At 45.0% G+C, this 19,694-nt stretch overlaps 2 protein-coding genes across 6 annotated transcripts in view; one reads left to right on the top strand and one right to left on the bottom strand.

The window, feature by feature from the left end:
* Positions 1 to 2,407, top strand: part of LOC112221597 (zinc finger protein 345-like) — a 30,907-nt gene extending 28,500 nt beyond the window's left edge. For all 5 annotated transcript variants that reach the window (XM_024383753.2, XM_024383757.2, XM_042303580.1 and 2 more), the window contains one exon: positions 347 to 2,407. In XM_024383753.2, the coding sequence (XP_024239521.1) occupies positions 347 to 1,915 (1,569 nt within the window). In that variant the 3' untranslated portion in view covers positions 1,916 to 2,407. The remainder of the gene's footprint in view (positions 1 to 346) is intronic.
* Positions 1 to 19,694, bottom strand: part of LOC112221596 — a 96,069-nt gene that overhangs the window by 61,853 nt on the left and 14,522 nt on the right. The window contains exons 10-19 of the mRNA XM_024383752.2: positions 19,482 to 19,668; positions 19,145 to 19,344; positions 18,779 to 18,923; positions 18,341 to 18,634; positions 18,120 to 18,219; positions 17,760 to 17,966; positions 10,506 to 10,649; positions 9,879 to 10,057; positions 7,838 to 8,046; positions 7,120 to 7,264 (exon numbers count right to left, since the gene is read on the bottom strand). Of these exons, the coding sequence (XP_024239520.2) occupies positions 7,120 to 7,264; positions 7,838 to 8,046; positions 9,879 to 10,057; positions 10,506 to 10,649; positions 17,760 to 17,966; positions 18,120 to 18,219; positions 18,341 to 18,634; positions 18,779 to 18,923; positions 19,145 to 19,344; positions 19,482 to 19,668 (1,810 nt within the window). The remainder of the gene's footprint in view (positions 1 to 7,119; positions 7,265 to 7,837; positions 8,047 to 9,878; positions 10,058 to 10,505; positions 10,650 to 17,759; positions 17,967 to 18,119; positions 18,220 to 18,340; positions 18,635 to 18,778; positions 18,924 to 19,144; positions 19,345 to 19,481; positions 19,669 to 19,694) is intronic.

The following is a 19,694-nucleotide window of genomic DNA, read 5'->3' as shown; positions in this document are numbered from 1 at the left end:
AGCCATAAAAACAACCAACCTTTTAATGGGGAGGTGTTAGTCACGTAAACCAGTAACCACAATTGTCATCACCTATGGCTATGATTTGTAAACTAAGTGAAATCAGGAGGTTGGCAGTATTTTTTTTGTCCATAGTCAAAATAGGTTGAGATGCATCCATAGAATTTTACATATTTAGGGAGATTCTGTGGGGTGTTGATGTCCCTTCCTCATCTGCATTGTGTTTCTCTCTAGCCAATAGTTATGTGGAACTATTGGTATAAGAGCTTCAATTGTAAGTACAACATTGAAGATTTATTACTGATTCGTTGTAATGATTGCTCATTTTTTTTCATTGTCCTTGCAGACTGCAGAGGAAAGTGGTCTTCTGTTGGAGAGTAACGATGGTGATATCTGCAACAAAGGTCTGGAGGACATTCAAACCCTGGTGTTTGAGACGACTCTTTGTTTGGATGACGAAGTTCACGACGACAAAGCCATTCAGAAGAAACGTCAGTTATTAGAGGAGGAACAAAAAGAGGTGGGAGAGGAAGAAATGGTGGGGGAGGAAGAAATGGAGGAGGAAGAAATGAAGGAGGAGGAGGAGAGCTCTGATAGGGAGTGGGAACCGGAGGTGGAGTTAAGTGAACTTCTAGCCTCAGATTCCGAAGGGGATTCCCCAGCGCTCTGCCCGGATTGCGGCACGTTCACCAAAGGCTCCAAAACTCACGTCTGCGAGCACGTGAAGCCGTTCGTCTGTCAGGACTGTGGCAAGCGGTTCGTTAACGAGGTCTCTCTTAACATTCACAGAAGAATCCACAAGCCAGGCTATGTGCACGAGTGCAAGTACTGCCTCAAGTCGCTCCAGAGCAGGCCGGAGAAACTAAGGCACGAGGAGAGCCACCCGCGTGTGGAAAAACCCTACGAATGCCCCGACTGCCCCAAACGATTTAGCGACATTAAAGCCCGAGACGGCCACATTCAAGGTCACCGAGGGCCCACACAGCACATTTGCAACATCTGTAAAATGGAGTTCAACAAAAAACACATCCTGGAAAGACACATGCTAGTCCACAGCGGGGACAAGTCCTACACATGCCCAGAGTGTCAGCGCTCCTTCAACCAAGCGAGCCATCTCAAGTCCCACATGCGCCTCCACACGGGCGAGCGGCCGTACAAGTGCCAGCAATGTGACAAGTCCTTCAACCACAACGTGAGTCTGAAAAGCCACATCCAGCGCTGCCACCCAGGCCTTGGCTACGGGACCAAGGAGAAGGAAGAGGGACAGGAGTTCGTCTCAAACTCAGCGAGTCAGACTGAACAACAGGTAATGATAGAGGAGAGTGGAGAGCCAGAGACTGGGCAGAAGAGAGTGAAGAAGGCACTCAGGGTAGGGAGGAAGAGGAAACGACAGACCTTTGACCCTGAGGAGTTTGTGGAGAGTAAGAACAGTGACTCAGAATTCAACCCAGAAGTGGGGGAGAGCGGGAGCAACAGTGACTCTGACTTCAACCCAGAGGAAGAAGAGAGTGGGAGCAAAAGGAGGAGTACAGGTAGACCAATAGGCAGACCAAAAGGAAGACCAGGGACCAGCAGAAAGATCTATGCAGGAACTGTTGGTAAAGAGCTTGATGGATCGAATTTGAATGAACACAAATCTGCAAAACAGTGGGAGCAGGAGGAAGAGAGGCAGAGCGACCCGGAGGTGGTGGGGGAGAGAGGGAGCAAAAGGAAAGCCACAAGCAGAGGAAGGGGGAGAGGCAGGGGAAGACCAAAAACCATTAGAGAGATGCATGAGGGAACTACTTGTGAAGAGCTTGTTAGATCTAACCTGAATGAACAAGTACCACCAATAGAGACTGCTCTTTCTCAACTTTTAGAGAGTTGTTGGCCAATTCAAAATGTAGATGAGGCTTTTGACCCGATGCAAAATTAACTGTTAGTTACTGAAGAGTTGTCCAGTGTTTTCTGTTTTTCTATATTTTGTATACATTGAATAAGAAAAATGCTGTTATGAAGGGACACAAATGTTCAGGGTTCAAGATTCCATTCTAAAGGCGGTTCAACTAGGAAACTACTGTTCCTCCCAAATGGTACCCTATTCCCTGTGTAGTGCACTAATTTGTATTGCAGAGTCTACATTGCACTGCAGACTTACATTGAGGCTTGGCCATCAGCCTGTCACCTGATTCTTAATGTTCAACATTTGTGTTCTAACAAACTTGACATAAGTTGACGTCCAGATGATCATTTAAGAAAATAGTTCAATAACTACTACTGCAGACAATGGAAAGTGCCTCCTATCCTTAACCTTTAATCAAAGACTATCGTGGATTGCAATTTATATATTTTGCCGACAATTGTAAACCTTTTCAATATAGCATGTTTATTTGACTTGTATTATTAAATGTAAATGATATTACTGCTACCTTTTCCAAAATCGAGACATTCTTATACTAGGGCCGGTACAATGTAACCGACAGTTATTTTTCATTTATTCAAGCCTTATTTTACCAGGTAAGTTGACTGATGAATGAGCCAACTGGAAGCTGGGGATGATTAGGTGACCATGATGGTATGAGGGCCAGATTGTGAATTTAGCCACGACACCGGTGTTAACACCCCTACTCTTACGATAATGGGATCTTTAGTGACCAGAGTCAGGACACCGGTTTATCGTCCCATCCTGAATACGGCACCCTCCACAGGGCAATGTCGAGTGCGACCAGGACCAACCCTGCTTAGCTTCAGAGAAGCCAGCAGTGGCGTTTTTATATTTATATTCGTTTTTCCATTTTTATTTAGTTTCAGTCATATAAAAATACTGTTTTTATGTTTTAGTGTTGGGGGCAGACAGCATGCGTGGAAGGCAGGAGACATTTGGATGTTTGTTTTTTGGTATGTCACTTCTTTGAACTGAGAGGCAGTAATACATAAGGTGATGATGGGTCATTGGTTAGGTTAGCCTTTTTCATGACTCCAATGCCACAATGGAGTCATTCTATGTCCCTTTTGATTAGCTGAGGTGCAGGATCGAAAGTGAGCCGGTATGGTCCTTGAAGCAACATTTTTCTTATTATATATATTTTTTTACCTGTTATTTAACTACACAAGTTAGTTAAGAACAAATTCTTATTTACAATCAGGGCCTCCCGGGGAACAGTGGTTTAACTGCCTTGTTCAGGGGCAGAACGACAGATTTTTACCTTGTCAGCTCGTGGATTCGATCCAGCAACCTTTCGGTTACTGGCCCAACGCTCTAACCACCAGGCTACCTGCCACCCCAAAATGCTGTTATGAAGTGTCTCAATCGCCAAATCCCATTACACTTTCTGGTGTTTTTCTATTGGATGTCTTTTTTCTTTCATCAAGTGGCTAGTGTGCTGTTGGATGCTGGAATAATTTTAGTGGATGAACGTGCGCAGGTAGTGTACAACGCCTTTGAAGTGACTTGTTTGACAATAAGATTAAAATGGTTCTGCTCACAGGTATGCCACATTAAAAAGGTAGTAGATTTTAAAAGTCAAGACAAATCTTTACTAATATGAATTAAAACAGTGCACAGTAAAGGCTCTATCATCGTCTGGATTTAAGGTGGCGCTAGTGTCAAATGCACGTTAGTTTGCAATTTCGTCATTTAAAAAACTAGCGCACTGGCATTTTCCATTCCTAACATGCTGGCCACACCGCTCGCGTTGCAAAATAAATGTACACATACATATTATTCAATCATTGCTCGCGCACTCCTGCGTAGCCATGCGCTAAAATAGAACTTGGTTCTATTTGTGACATGCTGTAAGTCCCGCCTCTTCCATCTCCTCATTGGTTATTAGGAGCATATACCCACGTGGTTGATTGAAAGATGAACTGAGGGCCACACTCCAGTCCAGTTGGTGGTAATGCACCTTAAAGTAGTTTGCCAACCGCCATATAAAGTCCAAAGGAAGAGAGATTACTAGAAACTAACTTGGTTTACCCTTTTATCTGTGGATGAATTGTCAGAGTAGAGGACCTTGTACATTTCATGTAAAATAACAACCCAATGTTTATATCCCAGGACAAATTAACTAGCAACAGCAAGCTATTAAGCTTAATTGCCATAAATGTTTAATGCTTTTCGACGTGTCCCCAAATTAATATAGTTAGTTCAAAGTTCATTTTGATATTTCAACCTGCGAGTTCTGATTATGTCTGGTGTGGGTGGACAAAATCAACATGCACGCTGTACATGCTGACCACACCACAAGCGTTGCAAAATAAATGTACACATACATGTTATTCAATCATTGCACCCACACTGCTCGGGCACGTCTGCGTTGCCAGGTGCTAAAATGGAACTTGACTCTATTTGATGAGGCTTGCAAGTTCATTTTGATATTTCAACCTGTGGGTGGACAAAATCATCATGCGAGTGGTCTGGTCAGCATGTAACGCCAGGTTCAGCAATTTACCTGTTTTATAATCCGCACGCTTGCACTCAGATGGAAGGGGTGGAAATATTTTAGGTGTGTCCTTAAACATGCTCCGCAGCGCTGTTAGGGATATTTAAGACCAACCAAAAGCTGGTTTTAGCAGTAACGCAGTTAGTTATAACATGAATGTTGACAGCGGAAACTCGGCAAATTCAGCCGTAACACACACTGCCCATATGAAAATGAATAGCCTAATGTGCTTTTGGTGCATGTATACTCGGTATTTAGAAACATGTTTTTTGGGGGGTAAAAACCAAGCACAGCCTCCCCTCTCAATTAAGGCTTTTTTTTTGTCCTGCCCAATGCAATAGCGTAGTCAAGGCTGTTAATTAAGGGTTTGGCTCCTGAGACCGATTTGGAAATAACTCTTAATCACCAAAGCTATTAAAATATAAAGTTTGAGAGGAGTAAAACTGAGCTGACACATGTTGGCTACGTGTCCATGCCCATAATGAGACGAGAACATTGGTGAATACCGGTGAACCGAGCTGACACATGTTGGCTACGTGTCCATGCCCATAATGAAACGGGAGACGAGAACATTGGTGAATACCGGTGAACCGAGCTGACACGTTGGCTACGTGTCCATGCCCACAATGAAACGAGAGACGAGAACATTGGTGAATACCGGTGAACCGAGCTGACCCATGTTGGCTACGTGTCCATGCCCATAATGAAACGGGAGACGAGAACATTGGTGAATACCGGTGAACCGAGCTGACACATGTTGGCTACGTGTCCATGCCCATAATGAGACGAGAGATGAGAACATTGGTGAATACCGGTGAACCGAGCTGACACATGTTGGCTACGTGTCCATGCCCATAATGAAACGGGAGACGAGAACATTGGTGAATACCGGTGAACCGAGCTGACACATGTTGGCTACGTGTCCATGCCCATAATGAAACGAGAGATGAGAACATTGGTGAATACCGGTGAACCTGGTATTTAGTTATCTGCAACAACTGCTTGTTTTCCATTTCATATGTTCAAAACCCTTCGGCCTACTATAACGAAGGCTTTGTTTAATGACATCATTAGATGTATTTATTGCTGTTTAAAAAGCAACTGCTTGTTTTTTCATTTAATTTGATTACGTCCAATCTTATTATATGATTCAACTTCCTGGTTTTAAGGCTGCAACGTCCATAGAGTGCAGGCAATGGAACATCTGGAGATGTGTGACTGCGATGTGAACTGTAAGATGGTTCCAAATATGTTCAGAAAACATAGGCCTATTTGGGAGCAGTAGAACGGTGAGTGGACATTCTTTCCCTTTAAATTGGATCTTTGTCCAGCTACTGTGAAAAGTTTAGATATGCGTAAAATCCTCCATTGTTTTAATATTACATGCCCACAGAGCGAAACTATGGTGCCTGCAAGTGTGATAATCAATCACATTTATATATAAAGCCCTTTTTTTACAGATCTATATGGGACTTTCCAAATAGTGTGACCGACTCAAGTTAGCTACCTAGAAGTTTTTTTTCCCCCTGTTAGCTAGTTAGTGATTGTGATGCACAAGCTAAGCTTTTTGAAACATGCCATTTCCTGGCAGCATTTACTCACCACATTCAGTAGCTTGAAAACCCCCAAAAAGCTTGAAAAACTTAGATTTTTGCTAAAGATATTTCATGATGGTTTTTATTTTAGTTCAGTATGGTATATTAATTATTTTATTTCAGTTTAAATGGTTTTTCATGATTCGTTTCAGTTGACTATAAAAACCTTGGAAGTCAGGACGGCCAGGCATTTGTGCGGTTTGGTAAGTTTCTGCAAGGTGTTTTAACACGGGGGTTTTCAAACTTTTTAATGTCATGGACCCACAAATATTATGAGCCCCTGGGCGAGGACCCCTACTAAAATGTTTCATTTTCACAAGCTGACAATTATGTTCCTGAGAGCCGCTTGCGAGCTATGGAATTACTAACAATGATAACTTATATTTGACACATTATGCCATGAAGAAAGTTTTTCAGTTTTAAAGCAAATTTCCTGCTTTTCTTCATATTTTGCCATGGCTTATACCATGTTCATATGCTATCTGAGCATGGCCAGCTCTAGCCTTTTGGGTCCCTAAGTAAGTTTTCGTTGGAGGCCTTCAAACCAGAAATAATAATAGGTTGGGGGCCCGTGCCCTGAGGGCCCGTCAGTAATGAGGCCCTGACTACCACTGGTTTACAGTGAGACAGGCAAGTGCAAAGGCTATTTGCATATTGATGGAAAATATGATTGTCATTGGGGTTGGATAGGAAAGATTGGAAGATTGATCAAGATTTGACCAAACATGTTCTGTAGGTATAATTAAATCAATATTTAATTTAGTGAAAAATTGGTAAATTATTCATTCTCTAACTTTTCCACAGACACACAGAAAGCTGCAGAAGCAGCACAAACAACACCCTTTTTTGGGGGCTATTTAAACAGTTATTACAGAGACTGCCATTTGGCTGGCAAATTACTGATCCAAAATGACATGACTGTCACAGCCCGATCACATACCTTACCATACAAACAGCTAAAAGTAGACTGCAATATTGATATGATCATACACGGTGATCACTCCTACTCTGAGATGCTTTATAAATAAGTGCCCCGGGCTCCTGCAGTGAAATGTTCAATCTGCAATGTAACTGAACATTTCATGTCTCCAACTGCCACTGACCTGCTCATGAAAGCCTGCTGGTGTACGTCTTGGGCTTTCCTGACATTCACAGTGGCCTGGACCCAGGTGTGTAGAGCTCCCCTCTTCGCTGCCCTTCTCTCACTCTCCACATACTGACCCAGTAGCTGTCTCAGCTCACACATCCCTTTGGAGAAACCACACAGTGTTAGTTTCATCAGCTGCTGTACAATAATGATACAAAACACAGGATAAACTAAATTGACTGCACTGGGGATTTAATGTAGCAATGCCAAGTTCTGTTCCAAGTGTATATTTTGCTTACATGAAGTGTGTGGCATGTTTGAAAAGTGGAGTTGCTTGTAAAACTATCCCCCCTTGTACAGTGGCTGATACAACACTCTCAAAGTGTTTCTCAACCCATTCCTGGGGGACACCCAGTGGTTACAGCTTTGTTATAGCCAAGCCCTAACAGAACAACTGATCAAGGGCTTGGTGGTTAGTGGGTCAGTTGACTCCGGTGTGTTAGGGCTGGGCTAGAACAAAAGTGTGCATTCACTCTCTACCAGGAATCGACCAGGAAAAATGGGTGTATTCAGAGAAATGTAAACGCTTTTGTTTGAAATAGAATGAAGAGCTGACAAGATTCTCTATTATATCTGACAGACATGAATTATTCCTACTCAATACATTTCTATTTGAATGCTCTGGAATGTTAAATCCTCCTGAACAGGCCCCTGGATAACTAAGCGAGACCCACTGTGGGTATGATCTCTCCAGCGCTGCAGATTCTGTCTGGCCCCCAGCGCCAGTCTCTCCTGGCCTCTCCTGCGGAACTCAAGGCTGCGGGTGGCAGACCCCTTCCAGTGGGCCAGGGCTTGGCCAAGCAGCCTCTGGTGGAGGTGGGCCCGGGCTAGAGCGCTCATCTCCCTCTGGGAGTGGACACATTGCTCCCACGCCGTAAACACCCTACACAAACACGTAGGGAAGGGAAAGAAGGGATTTGGTATTGGTCAGGAGAAATGATGATAAGTAATGTGCACACATCCAATAAAATCCCACATAGGAGAAGTGAAACTTAAACAAAATGCCCTTTGCGGTCAAAACATTGTCAATGAAACTACAGGAGCATCTACAGCAGTGCCTGTATTTCTCTTCATCCCCTATACCTTTGAGAATAATGTTTTGTTTGTATATATATATATATATATATATCTCAAAAAAATAAAGGGAACACTTAAACAACACAATGTAACTCCAATTCAATCACACTTCTGTGAAATCAAACTGTCCACTTAGGAAGCAACACTGATTGACAATAAATTTCACATGCTGTTGTGCAAATGGAATAGACAACAGGTGGAAATTATAGGCAATTAGCAAGACACCCCCAATAAAGGAGTGGTTCTGCAGGTGGAGACCACAGACCACTTCTCAGTTCCTATGCTTCCTGGCTGATGTTTTGGTCACTTTTGAATGCTGGCGGTGCTTTCACTCTAGTGGTAGCATGAGACGGAGTCTACAACCCACACAAGTGGCTCAGGTAGTGCAGCTCATCCAGGATGGCACATCAATGCGAGATGTGGCAAGAAGGTTTGCTGTGTCTGTCAGCGTAGTGTCCAGAGCATGGAGGCGCTACCAGGAGACAGGCCAGTACATCAGGAGACGTGGAGGAGGCCGTAGGAGGGCAACAACCCAGCAGCAGGACCGCTACCTCCGCCTTTGTGCAAGGAGGAGCAGGAGGAGCACTGCCAGAGCCCTGCAAAATGACCTCCAGCAGGCCACAAATGTGCATGTGTCTGCTCAAACGGTCAGAAACAGACTCCATGAGGGTGGTATGAGGGCCCGACGTCCACAGGTGGGGGTCGTGCTTACAGCCCAACACCGTGCAGGACATTTGGCATTTGCCAAAGAACACCAAGATTGGCAAATTCGCCACTGGCGCCCTGTGCTCTTCACAGATGAAAGCAGGTTCACACTGAGCACATGTGACAGACGTGACAGAGTCTGGAGATGCAGTGGAGAACGTTCTGCTGCCTGCAACATCCTCCAGCATGACCGGTTTGGAGGTGGGTCAGTCACTCATGGTGTGGGGTGGCATTTCTTTGGGGGGCCGCACAGCCCTCCATGTGCTCGCCAGAGGTAGCCTGACTACCATTAGGTACCGAGATGAGATCCTCAGACCCCTTGTGAGCCATATGCTGGTGCAGTTGGCCCTGGGTTCCTCCTAATGCAAGACAATGCTAGACCTCATGTGGCTGGAGTGTGTCAGCAGTTCCTGCAAGAGGAAGGCATTGATGCTATGGACTGGCCCGCCCGTTCCCCAGACCTGAATCCAATTGAGCACATCTGGGACATCATGTCTCGCTCCATCCACCAACGCCACGTTGCACCACAGACTGTCCAGGAGTTGGCGGATGCTTTAGTCCAGGTCTGGGAGGAGATCCCTCGGGAGACCATCCGCCACCTCATCAGGAGCATGCCCAGGCGTTGTAGGGAGGCCATACAGGCACGTGGAGGCCACACACACTACTGAGCCTCATTTTGACTTGTTTTAAGGACATTACATCAAAGTTGGATCAGCCTGTAGTGTGGTTTTCCACTTTAATTTTGAGTGTGACTCCAAATCCAGACCTCCATGGGTTGATAAATTTGATTTCCATTGATAATTTGTCTGATTTTGTTGTCAGCACATTCAACTATGTAAAGAAAAAAGTATTTAAGAATATTTCATTCATTCAGATGTGTTATTTTAGTGTTCTCTTTTTTGAGCAGTGTATATATATTCTCTGTCACACAACCTGGTGAGCGTGGTGTGTGTGTAGAAGGCGGTGACGGCCTGGCTTTGTCTGAGGCGTGCTGTCCAGAGGGTGAAGGTGCTGTGGGTCCTCTGTCTCTCTCCTCTCCTCCGCAGCCACACCGCCCTCTTCACCAGCTGGGCCCGGGCCTCCGGGTCTGGCCTTACTCTAATCAACGTCCGCTAAGAGAGAGAGAGGATGTCATTAACCCATAATACCATTAGCAGAAGGGCTACACTTATTATAAAATGTTTTTAGAAATTATTGGAGGATAAGTGTGAGTAAAATGTTCCAACATTTGTCTTTTTTTTTTTCCTAGCTGAGAAATGATTGGTTGTGTTTATGCTCACTAATGGTCTGCATTTTTGGATGTCACTGGACGAAGAAAAGTAGATTATGAAAATGTATATCTCACTCTAGCCCACTTGCTCTTCTCTCCCTTCTCCCCAAAGTGAACATTTTAACTACCTTAAAAAAATGATACTTGAAGGTATGGTTATATACCAGCATTGGATTGGTGTAAGCAATGACTGATGGGATTTCCATCATATTCCCTACACCAGTAAATTCCTTGAGGGTAGTGTACAAGTGCACACTTGGAGGAGAGGGAATTGTGCTTCGACTCCCTACCTTTTTCTCCCATGTTAAGAAGCAGCTCCTGAGGACTGCCGTGGTGTGGAAGTCGTCGGCCATCCTCTGCAGGGTGACCTTTAACCTTTGGTGAGCGACCACCCTTCTCCAGTGAGCCACAGAGAAAGTCAGAATTGCAGTTTCCTGTGTGAAGCAGGGAGTACGTGAGACAGAATACTGGCACACATGTTGACTTTCAGCCAATCCAAATCCACTTCCTATCCCTTCCAGTTGGTCCTATCCCTTCGATGTTGGCAGATCTGTTAGATGGAAGCAATATGCCCTTCGTAAGGCAATCAAACCGGCAAAACATCACTACAGAGTTAAAGTGGAGTCGCAATTCAACGGCTCAGTCACAAGACGCAAGGACTCCAGACAATCACAGATTATAAAAAGGGGAAAACTAGCCACGTCGTGAACACTGACGCCTTGCTCCCGGACAAGCTAAACACCTTCTGTGCCCGCTTCGAGGAAAACAGTGACGCTGTTGCGGGCCACCGCCACTCACAAGGACTGAGCTCTCGTTCTCTCTGGCTGACGTGAGTAAGACATTTAAGCGTGTTAACCCTTGCAAGGCTGCCGGCCTAGACTGCATCCGTAGCCGCGTCCTCAGAGCATGTGCAGACCAGCAAGCTGGAGTGTTTACGGACATATTCAATCTTGCCCTATCCAAGTCGGTTTTCCCCACTTGCTTCAAGATGTCCACCGTTGTTCCTGTACCCAAGAAAGCGAAGGTAACTGACTATCGCCCCGTAGCACTCACTTCCATCAACATGAAGTGCTTTGAGAGGCTAGTTAAGGATCATATCACCTCCACCTTACCCGACACCCTTGACCAGGGATGTCAAACTCATTCTATGGAGGGCCTACTGTCTGCAGGTTTTTGGTTTTCCCTTTCAATTAAGACCTAGACAACCTGGTGAGGGGTAACGCCTTAGTGGGAGTTCTTAACTAATTAGTGACCTTAATTCATCAATCAAGTCCAGGGGAGAAGCGAGTTTGGTACTTGCCCTAGACCCACTACAACTTGAATAGCGCTCTAACAGAGGGGGGAATATTCATTTTCCACCATAATTTGCAAATTAATTAATTAAAAATCCTACAATGTGATTTTCTGGATTTTTTCTCATTTTGTCTGTCGTAGTTGAAGTGTACCTATGATGAAAATTACAGGCTTCTCATCTTTTTAAGTAGGAGAACTTACACAATTGGTGGCTGACTAAATACTTTTTTGCCCCACTGTACATATGAGATGAGTAATGTAGGGTATGTAAACATTATATTAAGTAGCATTGTTTAAAGTGGCTAGTGATATATTTTACATCAATTCCCATTATTAAAGTGGCTGGAGTTGAGTCAGTATGTTGGCAGCAGCCACTCAATGTTAGTGGTGGCTGTTTAACAGTCGGATGGCCTTGAGATAGAAGCTGTTTTTCAGTCTCTCGGTCCCTGCTTTAATGCACCTGTACTGACCTCGCCTTTTGGATGATAGCAGGGTGAACAGGCAGTGGCTCGGGGGGTTGTTGTCCTTGATGATCTTTATGGCCTTCCTGTGACATCGGGTGGTGTAGGTGTCCGCAGGTAGTTTGCCCCCAGTGATGCGTTGTGCAGACCTCACTACCCTCTGGAGAGCCTTACGGTTGTGGGTGGAGCAGTTGCCGTACCAGGCGGTGATACAGCCCGACAGGATGCTCTCGATTGTGAATCTGTAGAAGTTTGAGTGCTTTTTGTGACAAGCCGAATTTCTTCAGCTGCGCCTTCTTCATAACGCTGTCTGTGTGGGTGGACCAATTCAGTTTGTCCGTGATGTGTACGCCGAGGAACTTAAAACTTACTACCCTCTCCACTACTGTCCCATCGATGTGGATAGGGGGGTGCTCCCTCTGCTGTTTCCTGAAGTCCACAATCATCTCCTTTGTTTTGTTGACATTGAGTGTGAGGTTATTTTCCTGACACCACATTCCGAGGGCCCTCACCTCCTCCCTGTAGGCCGTCTCGTCGTTGTTGGTAATCAAGCCTACCACTGTAGTGTCGTCCGCAAACTTGATGATTGAGTTGGAGGCGTACATGGCCACGCAGTCGTGGGTGAACAGGGAGTACAGGAGAGGGCTCAGAACGCACCCTTGTGGGGCCCCAGTGTTGAGGATCAGCGGGGTGGAGATGTTACCTACCCTCACCACCTGGGGGCGGATCGTCAGGAAGTCCAGTACCCAGTTGCACAGGGCGGGGTCGAGACCCTGGGTCTCGAGCTTGATGATGAGTTTGGAGGGTACTATGGTGTTAAATGCTGAGCTGTAGTCGATGAACAGCATTTTCACATAGGTATTCCTCTTGTCCAGATGGGTTAGGGCAGTGTGGTTGAGATTGCATCGTCTGTGGACCTATTTGGGCGGTAAGCAAATTGGATTGGGTCTGGGGTGTCAGGTAGGGTGGAGGTGATATGGTCCTTGACTAGTCTCTCAAAGCACTTCATGATGATGGAAGTGAGTGCTACGGGGCGGTAGTCATTTAGCTCAGTTACTTTAGCTTTCTTGGGAACAGGAACAATGGTGGCCCTCTTGAAGCATGTGGGAACAGCAGACTGGGATAAGGATTGATTGAATATGTCCGTAAACACAACAGCCAGCTGGTCTGCGCATGCTCCGAGGGCGCGGCTGGGGATGCCGTCTGGGCCTGCAGCCTTGCAAGGGTTAACACGTTTAAATGTTTTACTCACGTCGGCTGCAGTGAAGGAGAGTCCGCAGGTTTTGGTTGCAGGCCATGTCAGTGGCACTGTATTGTCCTCAAAGCGGGCAAAAAAGTTATTTAGTCTGTCTGGGAGCAAGACATCCTGGTCCGAGACGGGGCTGGTTTTCTTTTTGTAATCAGTGATTGACTGTAGACCCTGCCACATACCTCTTGTGTCTGAGCCGTTGAATTGTGACTATACTTTGTCTCTATAATGACGCTTAGCTTGTTTGATTGCCTTGCGGAGGGAATAGCTACGCCGATCGTGAACTTCAGGAGACAGCCGAGGGAGCATACCCCCATCCACATAGACGGGCCCGCAGTGGAGAGGGTGAAAAGCTTAAGTTCCTCGGCGTGCACATCACGGACAACCTGAAATGGTCCAACCACACAGACAACAAGATTATCAAGAACTTCAGCCACCCGAGCCATGGCCTGTTCACCCTGATACCATCTAGAGAGCGGATACAGGTGCATCAAAGCTGGGACCGAGAGACTGAAAAACAGCTTATATCTCCAGACTGTTAAAAATTCACCACTAGCCTGCCTCCGCCCAGTACCCCTCTCTGAACTTTAGTCACTGTTACTATCCGGCTACCACCCGGTACTCAACCCTACATCTTAGAGACTGCTGCCCTATGTACATAGTCATCAAACACTGGTCACATTAATAATGTTTACATACCGTTTTACCCACTTCATATGTATATACTGTATTCTAATCAAGGCTCATCCTTTATAACTTCTGCTGTACACACCTTTCTATTCATATGCTGTCCATAATGTCAATATACACCATCATATACATTTATATTCCGGATCCTTGACATTGCTCGCTCTAATAATTCTATATTTCTACATTCCTTTATTTTGGGGAATTTGTGTGTATTGTTTTGTTAAGTATTTGTATTTATTAAGGATCCCCATTACTCTTCCTGAGGTCTAGCAACATTAAGGGGGTTATATACAATTAAAAATATTACATTACATTTTTCACAACACATTAAGTGTGTTCCCTACTCTACTACCACATATCTACAATACAAAATCTGTATGTACGTGTGTCTTATGTGTTGTGTAAGAGTGTGTCTGTGCCTGTGTGTGTCTCTTCACAGTCCACGCTGTTCAATAAGGTGTATTTTGATCTGTTTTTTAAATTTGATTCTACTGCTGCATCAGTTACCTGATGTGGAATAGAGTTCCATGGCTCTATGTAGTACTGTGCACCTCCCATAGTCTGTTCTGGACTTGGTGACATTGAAGAGACCTCTTGTGGCATGTCTTGTGGGGTATGCATGGGTTTCCAAGCTGTGTGCTAGTTTAGACAGACAGCTTGGTGCATTCAACATGTCAATAGTTTTTACAAAAACAAGTAGTGATGAAGTCTATCTCTCCTCCACTTTGAGCCATGAGAGATTGACATGAATATTGTTAACATTAGCTCTCGTGTTCATTTCAGGGCCAGCCGTGCTGACCTGTTCTAGGACAGTTGTAATTTTCCGAGGACCCTCTGTGGCACCTGACCACACAACTGAACAGTAGTCCTTTCCCTACAAGCATGCTGAAAGTTGGTTGTCAATTTGTTTACAGTAAAATAGCATTGTAACTGGTGAAACACAATTTTTTTCCCAAAACTTTATTAATTGTTGGTAAAAGGATGATTGGTTGGCTATTTGAGCCAGTAAAGGGGGCTTTACTGTTCTTGGGTATCGGAATTACTTTAGCTTCCCTCTAGGCCTGAGGGCACACACTTTCTAGTAGGTTTAGATTGAAGATATGGCAAATAGGAGCGGCAATATCATCCGCTATTATCCTCAGTCATTTTCCATCCAGGTTGTCAGACCCCGTTGGCTTGTCATTGTTGATAGACAATTTTTTTCACCTCTTCCACAGTTTATGGAATTAAAAATTACAATACCAGTCTTTCATAATTTATACTTGGATGTGAAGTGTCACCGTTTGTTGCTGGTATGTCATGCATAAGTTTTCTAATCTTTCCAATGAACAAAAATCATAAAAGTAATTGGCAATTTCAGTGTGTTTTGTGATGAATGAGCCATCCGATTCAATGAATGATGGAGCTGAGTGTGCCTTTTTTGCACAAAATGTAAGGTGCACAAAACCTTTCAACTATCATTCATATTTGTTTCATATTATACTTCTTTTTATTCAGTTTAGTCACAGGATTGTTCAATTTGCAGTATGTTTGCTAATCGGTTGAGCAGCCAGATTTATTTGCCATTCCTTTTGCTTTATCCCTCTCAACCATACCATTTTTCAATTCCTCATCCATCCACGGGGATTCATGTTTTTACAGTCATTTTCTTAATGGGTGTGTGCTTATTAGTAACTGGAATAAGTAATTTCATAAATGTGTCAAGTGCAGCGTCTGGTTGCTCCTCATTACACACCACTGACCAACACATATTCTTTACATCATCAACATAAGAATCACTAAAAAACTTATTGTATGACCTCTTATTCACTATAATAGGCCCAGCCACTGGAACTTTGGTTTTCCTAGATATGGCTATTATATTGTGATCACTACATCCTATGGATTTGGATGCTGCTTTAAAGCAAATTTCTTCAGCATTAGTAAAGATGTGATCAATACCTGTTGATTTAATTCCTGTGCTGTTTGTAACTACGCTGGTAGGTTGACTGATAACCTGAATCAGGTTGCAGGCACTGGTTACTGTTTGAAGTTTTCCTGAGTGGGCAGCCTGGTGATAGCCAGTCAATATTTAAATCACCCAGAAAATAGACCTTTGTTGATATCACATACATTATCAAACATTTCACACATGTTATCCAGATACTGACTGTTAGTACTTGGTGGTCTATAGCAGCTTCCCACAAGAATGGGCTTTAATTGAGGCAAAACCTGTAGCCATATTACATCAACAATACTTAACATTAGATCCTCTCTAGGATTTACAGGAATGTGGTTCTGAATATAAACAGCAACACCATTGGCATTTGTCTTTTCTGTAGATGTTATCATGTATTGCTACCACTGTATCAAAGTTATTATTGAAGTCAGTTTCAGAGATAGAATGTATGTCACCTGTTACTAGCAAGTTTTATTGATTTCTTGAACCTTGTTTCTTAACATGAGCTATTTTTTATCACTTTTCTGGGATGCTTGCTTGTTTTCATTGCTTTACTGGGAAGCTTAGCAGAACATAACATGCTCATGTTATTTATGTTATTGCAGGCTGAGCTGCACACAGCTACAATGCTAACAGTATAACTCTGGTTCATATGCACATGATTAATGCATACAATAGCTGTAGGATCAGCAGAGGCAGTTAGAGGGACATGAACTAGGTTACTCACACTTACATTGTGTCTACCATTGCCCCAGGGATGTACATTTTCTGAAGCATTATGGACAACTCAGCGACACAATGGTAGGCATTAACTGAGCTGGGCTTGGGTCATTGTCTCAACGCAGCCTTATAGGTATTACTGCACTGTTGGAGCTAGTAACATAAGCAATTTGATACACCCGCAACAAAAAAGATGTGTACGCCACCAATACAATTTGATTTGAATATGAAGGAAGCTCTACCACTACACCCCTTATGCTGGGTGGACACTACACCCCTTATGCTGGGTGGACACTACAACCCTTATCCTGGGTGGACACTACAACCCTTATCCTGGGTGGACACTACAACCCTTATCCTGGGTGGACACTAGACAACTTTCAAAATCTTAACATCACTGAGCCTCTCACATTAAACAACCATCTTTCCTGTACTTTTTTGTCTTGCCAAGGTAGTGGTGCACAACCTAAACGATGCGGCACAGACGGGGACGTCACACACAAGATTCTTCACTTGGCCGTGATCATTCTCGATACCACCACGCAAAAACAATTATGTGATTAGATTGTGTAGCTAGAACGAGCTGTGGCTCAAAGCAGCCTCATGAAACATTTTCAGTCAGACATTCACGCTTGCCATACAGACTTGAAATACCTAGCCAATAAATGTTGAATTGAATAGCATTGCTTGTGAACTTCAGAGCTGTAACGAATTGATGCTTTGATTAAAGGCAATTACAAATGCATACTAGTAGGCAAGTAGTAGACATCGCTCCTGCTCAAGAGTCTACACATTCTGCGTGATGCGAAACAACGTCATTGGCGATTGCAGATCACCATTCTCAAAGCTTGTCGTTGCACATCTCACACTACAAGAGCATTGGAGATTTTGTGCCGATAAAATCAAACATTTTTTGAAAATATCATGATGTCTGGGACAGCTCAAATATGGGAGAGGTAGCCCTCAGACTGCGTCTCTGACCGGTTCACATTAAACAAGCGTCGGTGACGGCCGCACGCCCCGAGTAGGAAACGACATGGGGATTTTGTCTCCGATCTCAAACTTGTCTGAGACAGCTAAATCGTGTACGGTACCCTTCCAAAATGTAAAAACATCAAAAGAGGAAAGGGTAGGGAGCTAATTTCAGCCTCCCTGGTAGAATAAGGCTTAATAATAATGCTATAATACTGACCATCTGTATGGCTGCGGTGCTGAGGCTCTGAGTGTGTCTCCTCCACAGGCTGAGGGCGGTGCCAAGCATGGCCCGTCTGCGGACATCTGCCATCAGGCCCATGAGGCGTCGCTGCTCCCTGCCGACTCTGACATAGTCCCTCCACTGAGAGAAGGCCACACTGAGGGAGGGACGTAGCATCCGGCCCACCACACTCCCCATGACACCCTGACAAAGAGGGATGGGAGGTAAGGGGTGTAGAGAGAAGATGGATATTACTATAATATAAGATGGATATACTTTTAAACTTTTGGCATTATTGTATGTTTTGATAAAGGATGCAAGAGTGTGTGGAGATTATACAAATGCAGGATGAAATACCTTTAATCTGGGTGAGCTCTTGTGATCTGGGAGACTTTGATGCGAGAGGCAGAAGGTTTGGTCACCCTCTGCAAAATCAACATGGTTCTCGACCTGGAAGCTTTGTGGAGAAGAGAGCAAAAGGCCTTGAAGCAGGGTTACACAATGTTTGTATCAGTCATACTCTAACACTCACCACCTCCCTTTCAAACAGTATGTGTGTGTATATTCAACAGACTGACCAGGTCTTGAGACTTTCCAATGGGGATGAGGCCAGTAGGGGGCATCCTCTGTCCATCTGTGCTGAAGAGGAGCTGTTTGACCAATCGCTGAGCTCCGTGCTGATGTTATGCTCTGCCACAGCAAGCTTCAGGGAGAGGGGAGAGGTGCTGCCGAACCCAGAGGAAGAGGATTCCAGCGCTGCCAGTCTAGTCCTGAACCTGTGCACCCTGCAGGCCTGGGAATCCCACGCCAGCTCATGCCAACGCTGCAGCGCCAATCTCACCTGCTCCCTCGCCCGGGCCACACAGTACAGTCTGAGACAGGTGGGGAGTGAGAGGGATGTGATTGAAAGATTGAAGTGGAGACAGAGCAGTTTAAGTATACTCCAAAGCAAGTAAGTGAAAAGGGGGGGAAAAAAAGAGGCCAAGACGAGAGAGCAGCAGTGTGGTGATAGCTACCTGGCTAGCTGGAGCTTGCTCTTCTCCCTCCTCCAGGAGTGAAGGCTTGTCTGGAGCTGCAGGTTGTCACACAACTCCTCCAATGTGATGAGCCTGGCACCACCATACAACCTTGGCGTCACCGCCTCACTCGGCCTCATATTCCCTACAACATGTGAGATTGAGCACACACTTGCACTTTAACAGCCATGGAATTCATGAAGAACTGCCGGGCGTACAGGCTTTTGCTGCAGTCCTGCTCTGGAGCTTAAAGCCTGTACACCCAGTAACTCGCCGAGCACTGAGGGTTTGCCTTCCCTGGAGGATTTATGGGAAAGAAGAAGTAAATGACAGAACGTTTCATTGAAGTTAAGACGCCAGGCCAACCTGTCAGTGTCCCTAGGGTCAGCGCCTGTGTCCTCCTCCTCTCCAGCAGGTGTGTGAGGAGGCGTGTGTGTCGGGACCGTAGCGCTGTGGCTCTCCTCCAGCTCTGCAGGGTGTGTGCGGCCATCCGATCATTCCTCTCGCTGCAGTAACACATGCACGCCGCCCTGCGCTCGGCCACACCCCGCCAGCCACGCAGTATGCTGAGATGGGGTCAAACAATGTTGATCAATGTTAAACTCTGAAGGCACACTCAAAACTAACTGGAGCACACTTGAGTCAAAATGGAGACATTTCATATGATATCATTTGTCTATTTATCTGTGCTCCATAGACTGACTGTGAGAGCTGTGCCCGTTGCCTTCTCTCCTGTATCTCTAGGGCCCCTCTCCTGACCAGGGCCCTGCGGTTCCAGGATGTAAACGCCTCCTGCAGCCTCCTCCACTCCAGCAGATTGTGCCACCTCTGCACCAGTCTGTGCCCGCAGTCTGCACGGGCAAACTCCTGGTGCCACCTCCCAAAGGCCACTGGTGAGAGGAGATGAGGCCAAAAG

Source organism: Oncorhynchus tshawytscha, linkage group LG22 (assembly GCF_018296145.1).
Source record: "Oncorhynchus tshawytscha isolate Ot180627B linkage group LG22, Otsh_v2.0, whole genome shotgun sequence".
In the NCBI taxonomy this organism is placed as follows: Eukaryota; Metazoa; Chordata; class Actinopteri; order Salmoniformes; family Salmonidae; genus Oncorhynchus; species Oncorhynchus tshawytscha.
Note: the sequence above shows the minus strand (reverse complement) of the source record. Positions and strands in the feature narration are given on the sequence as shown.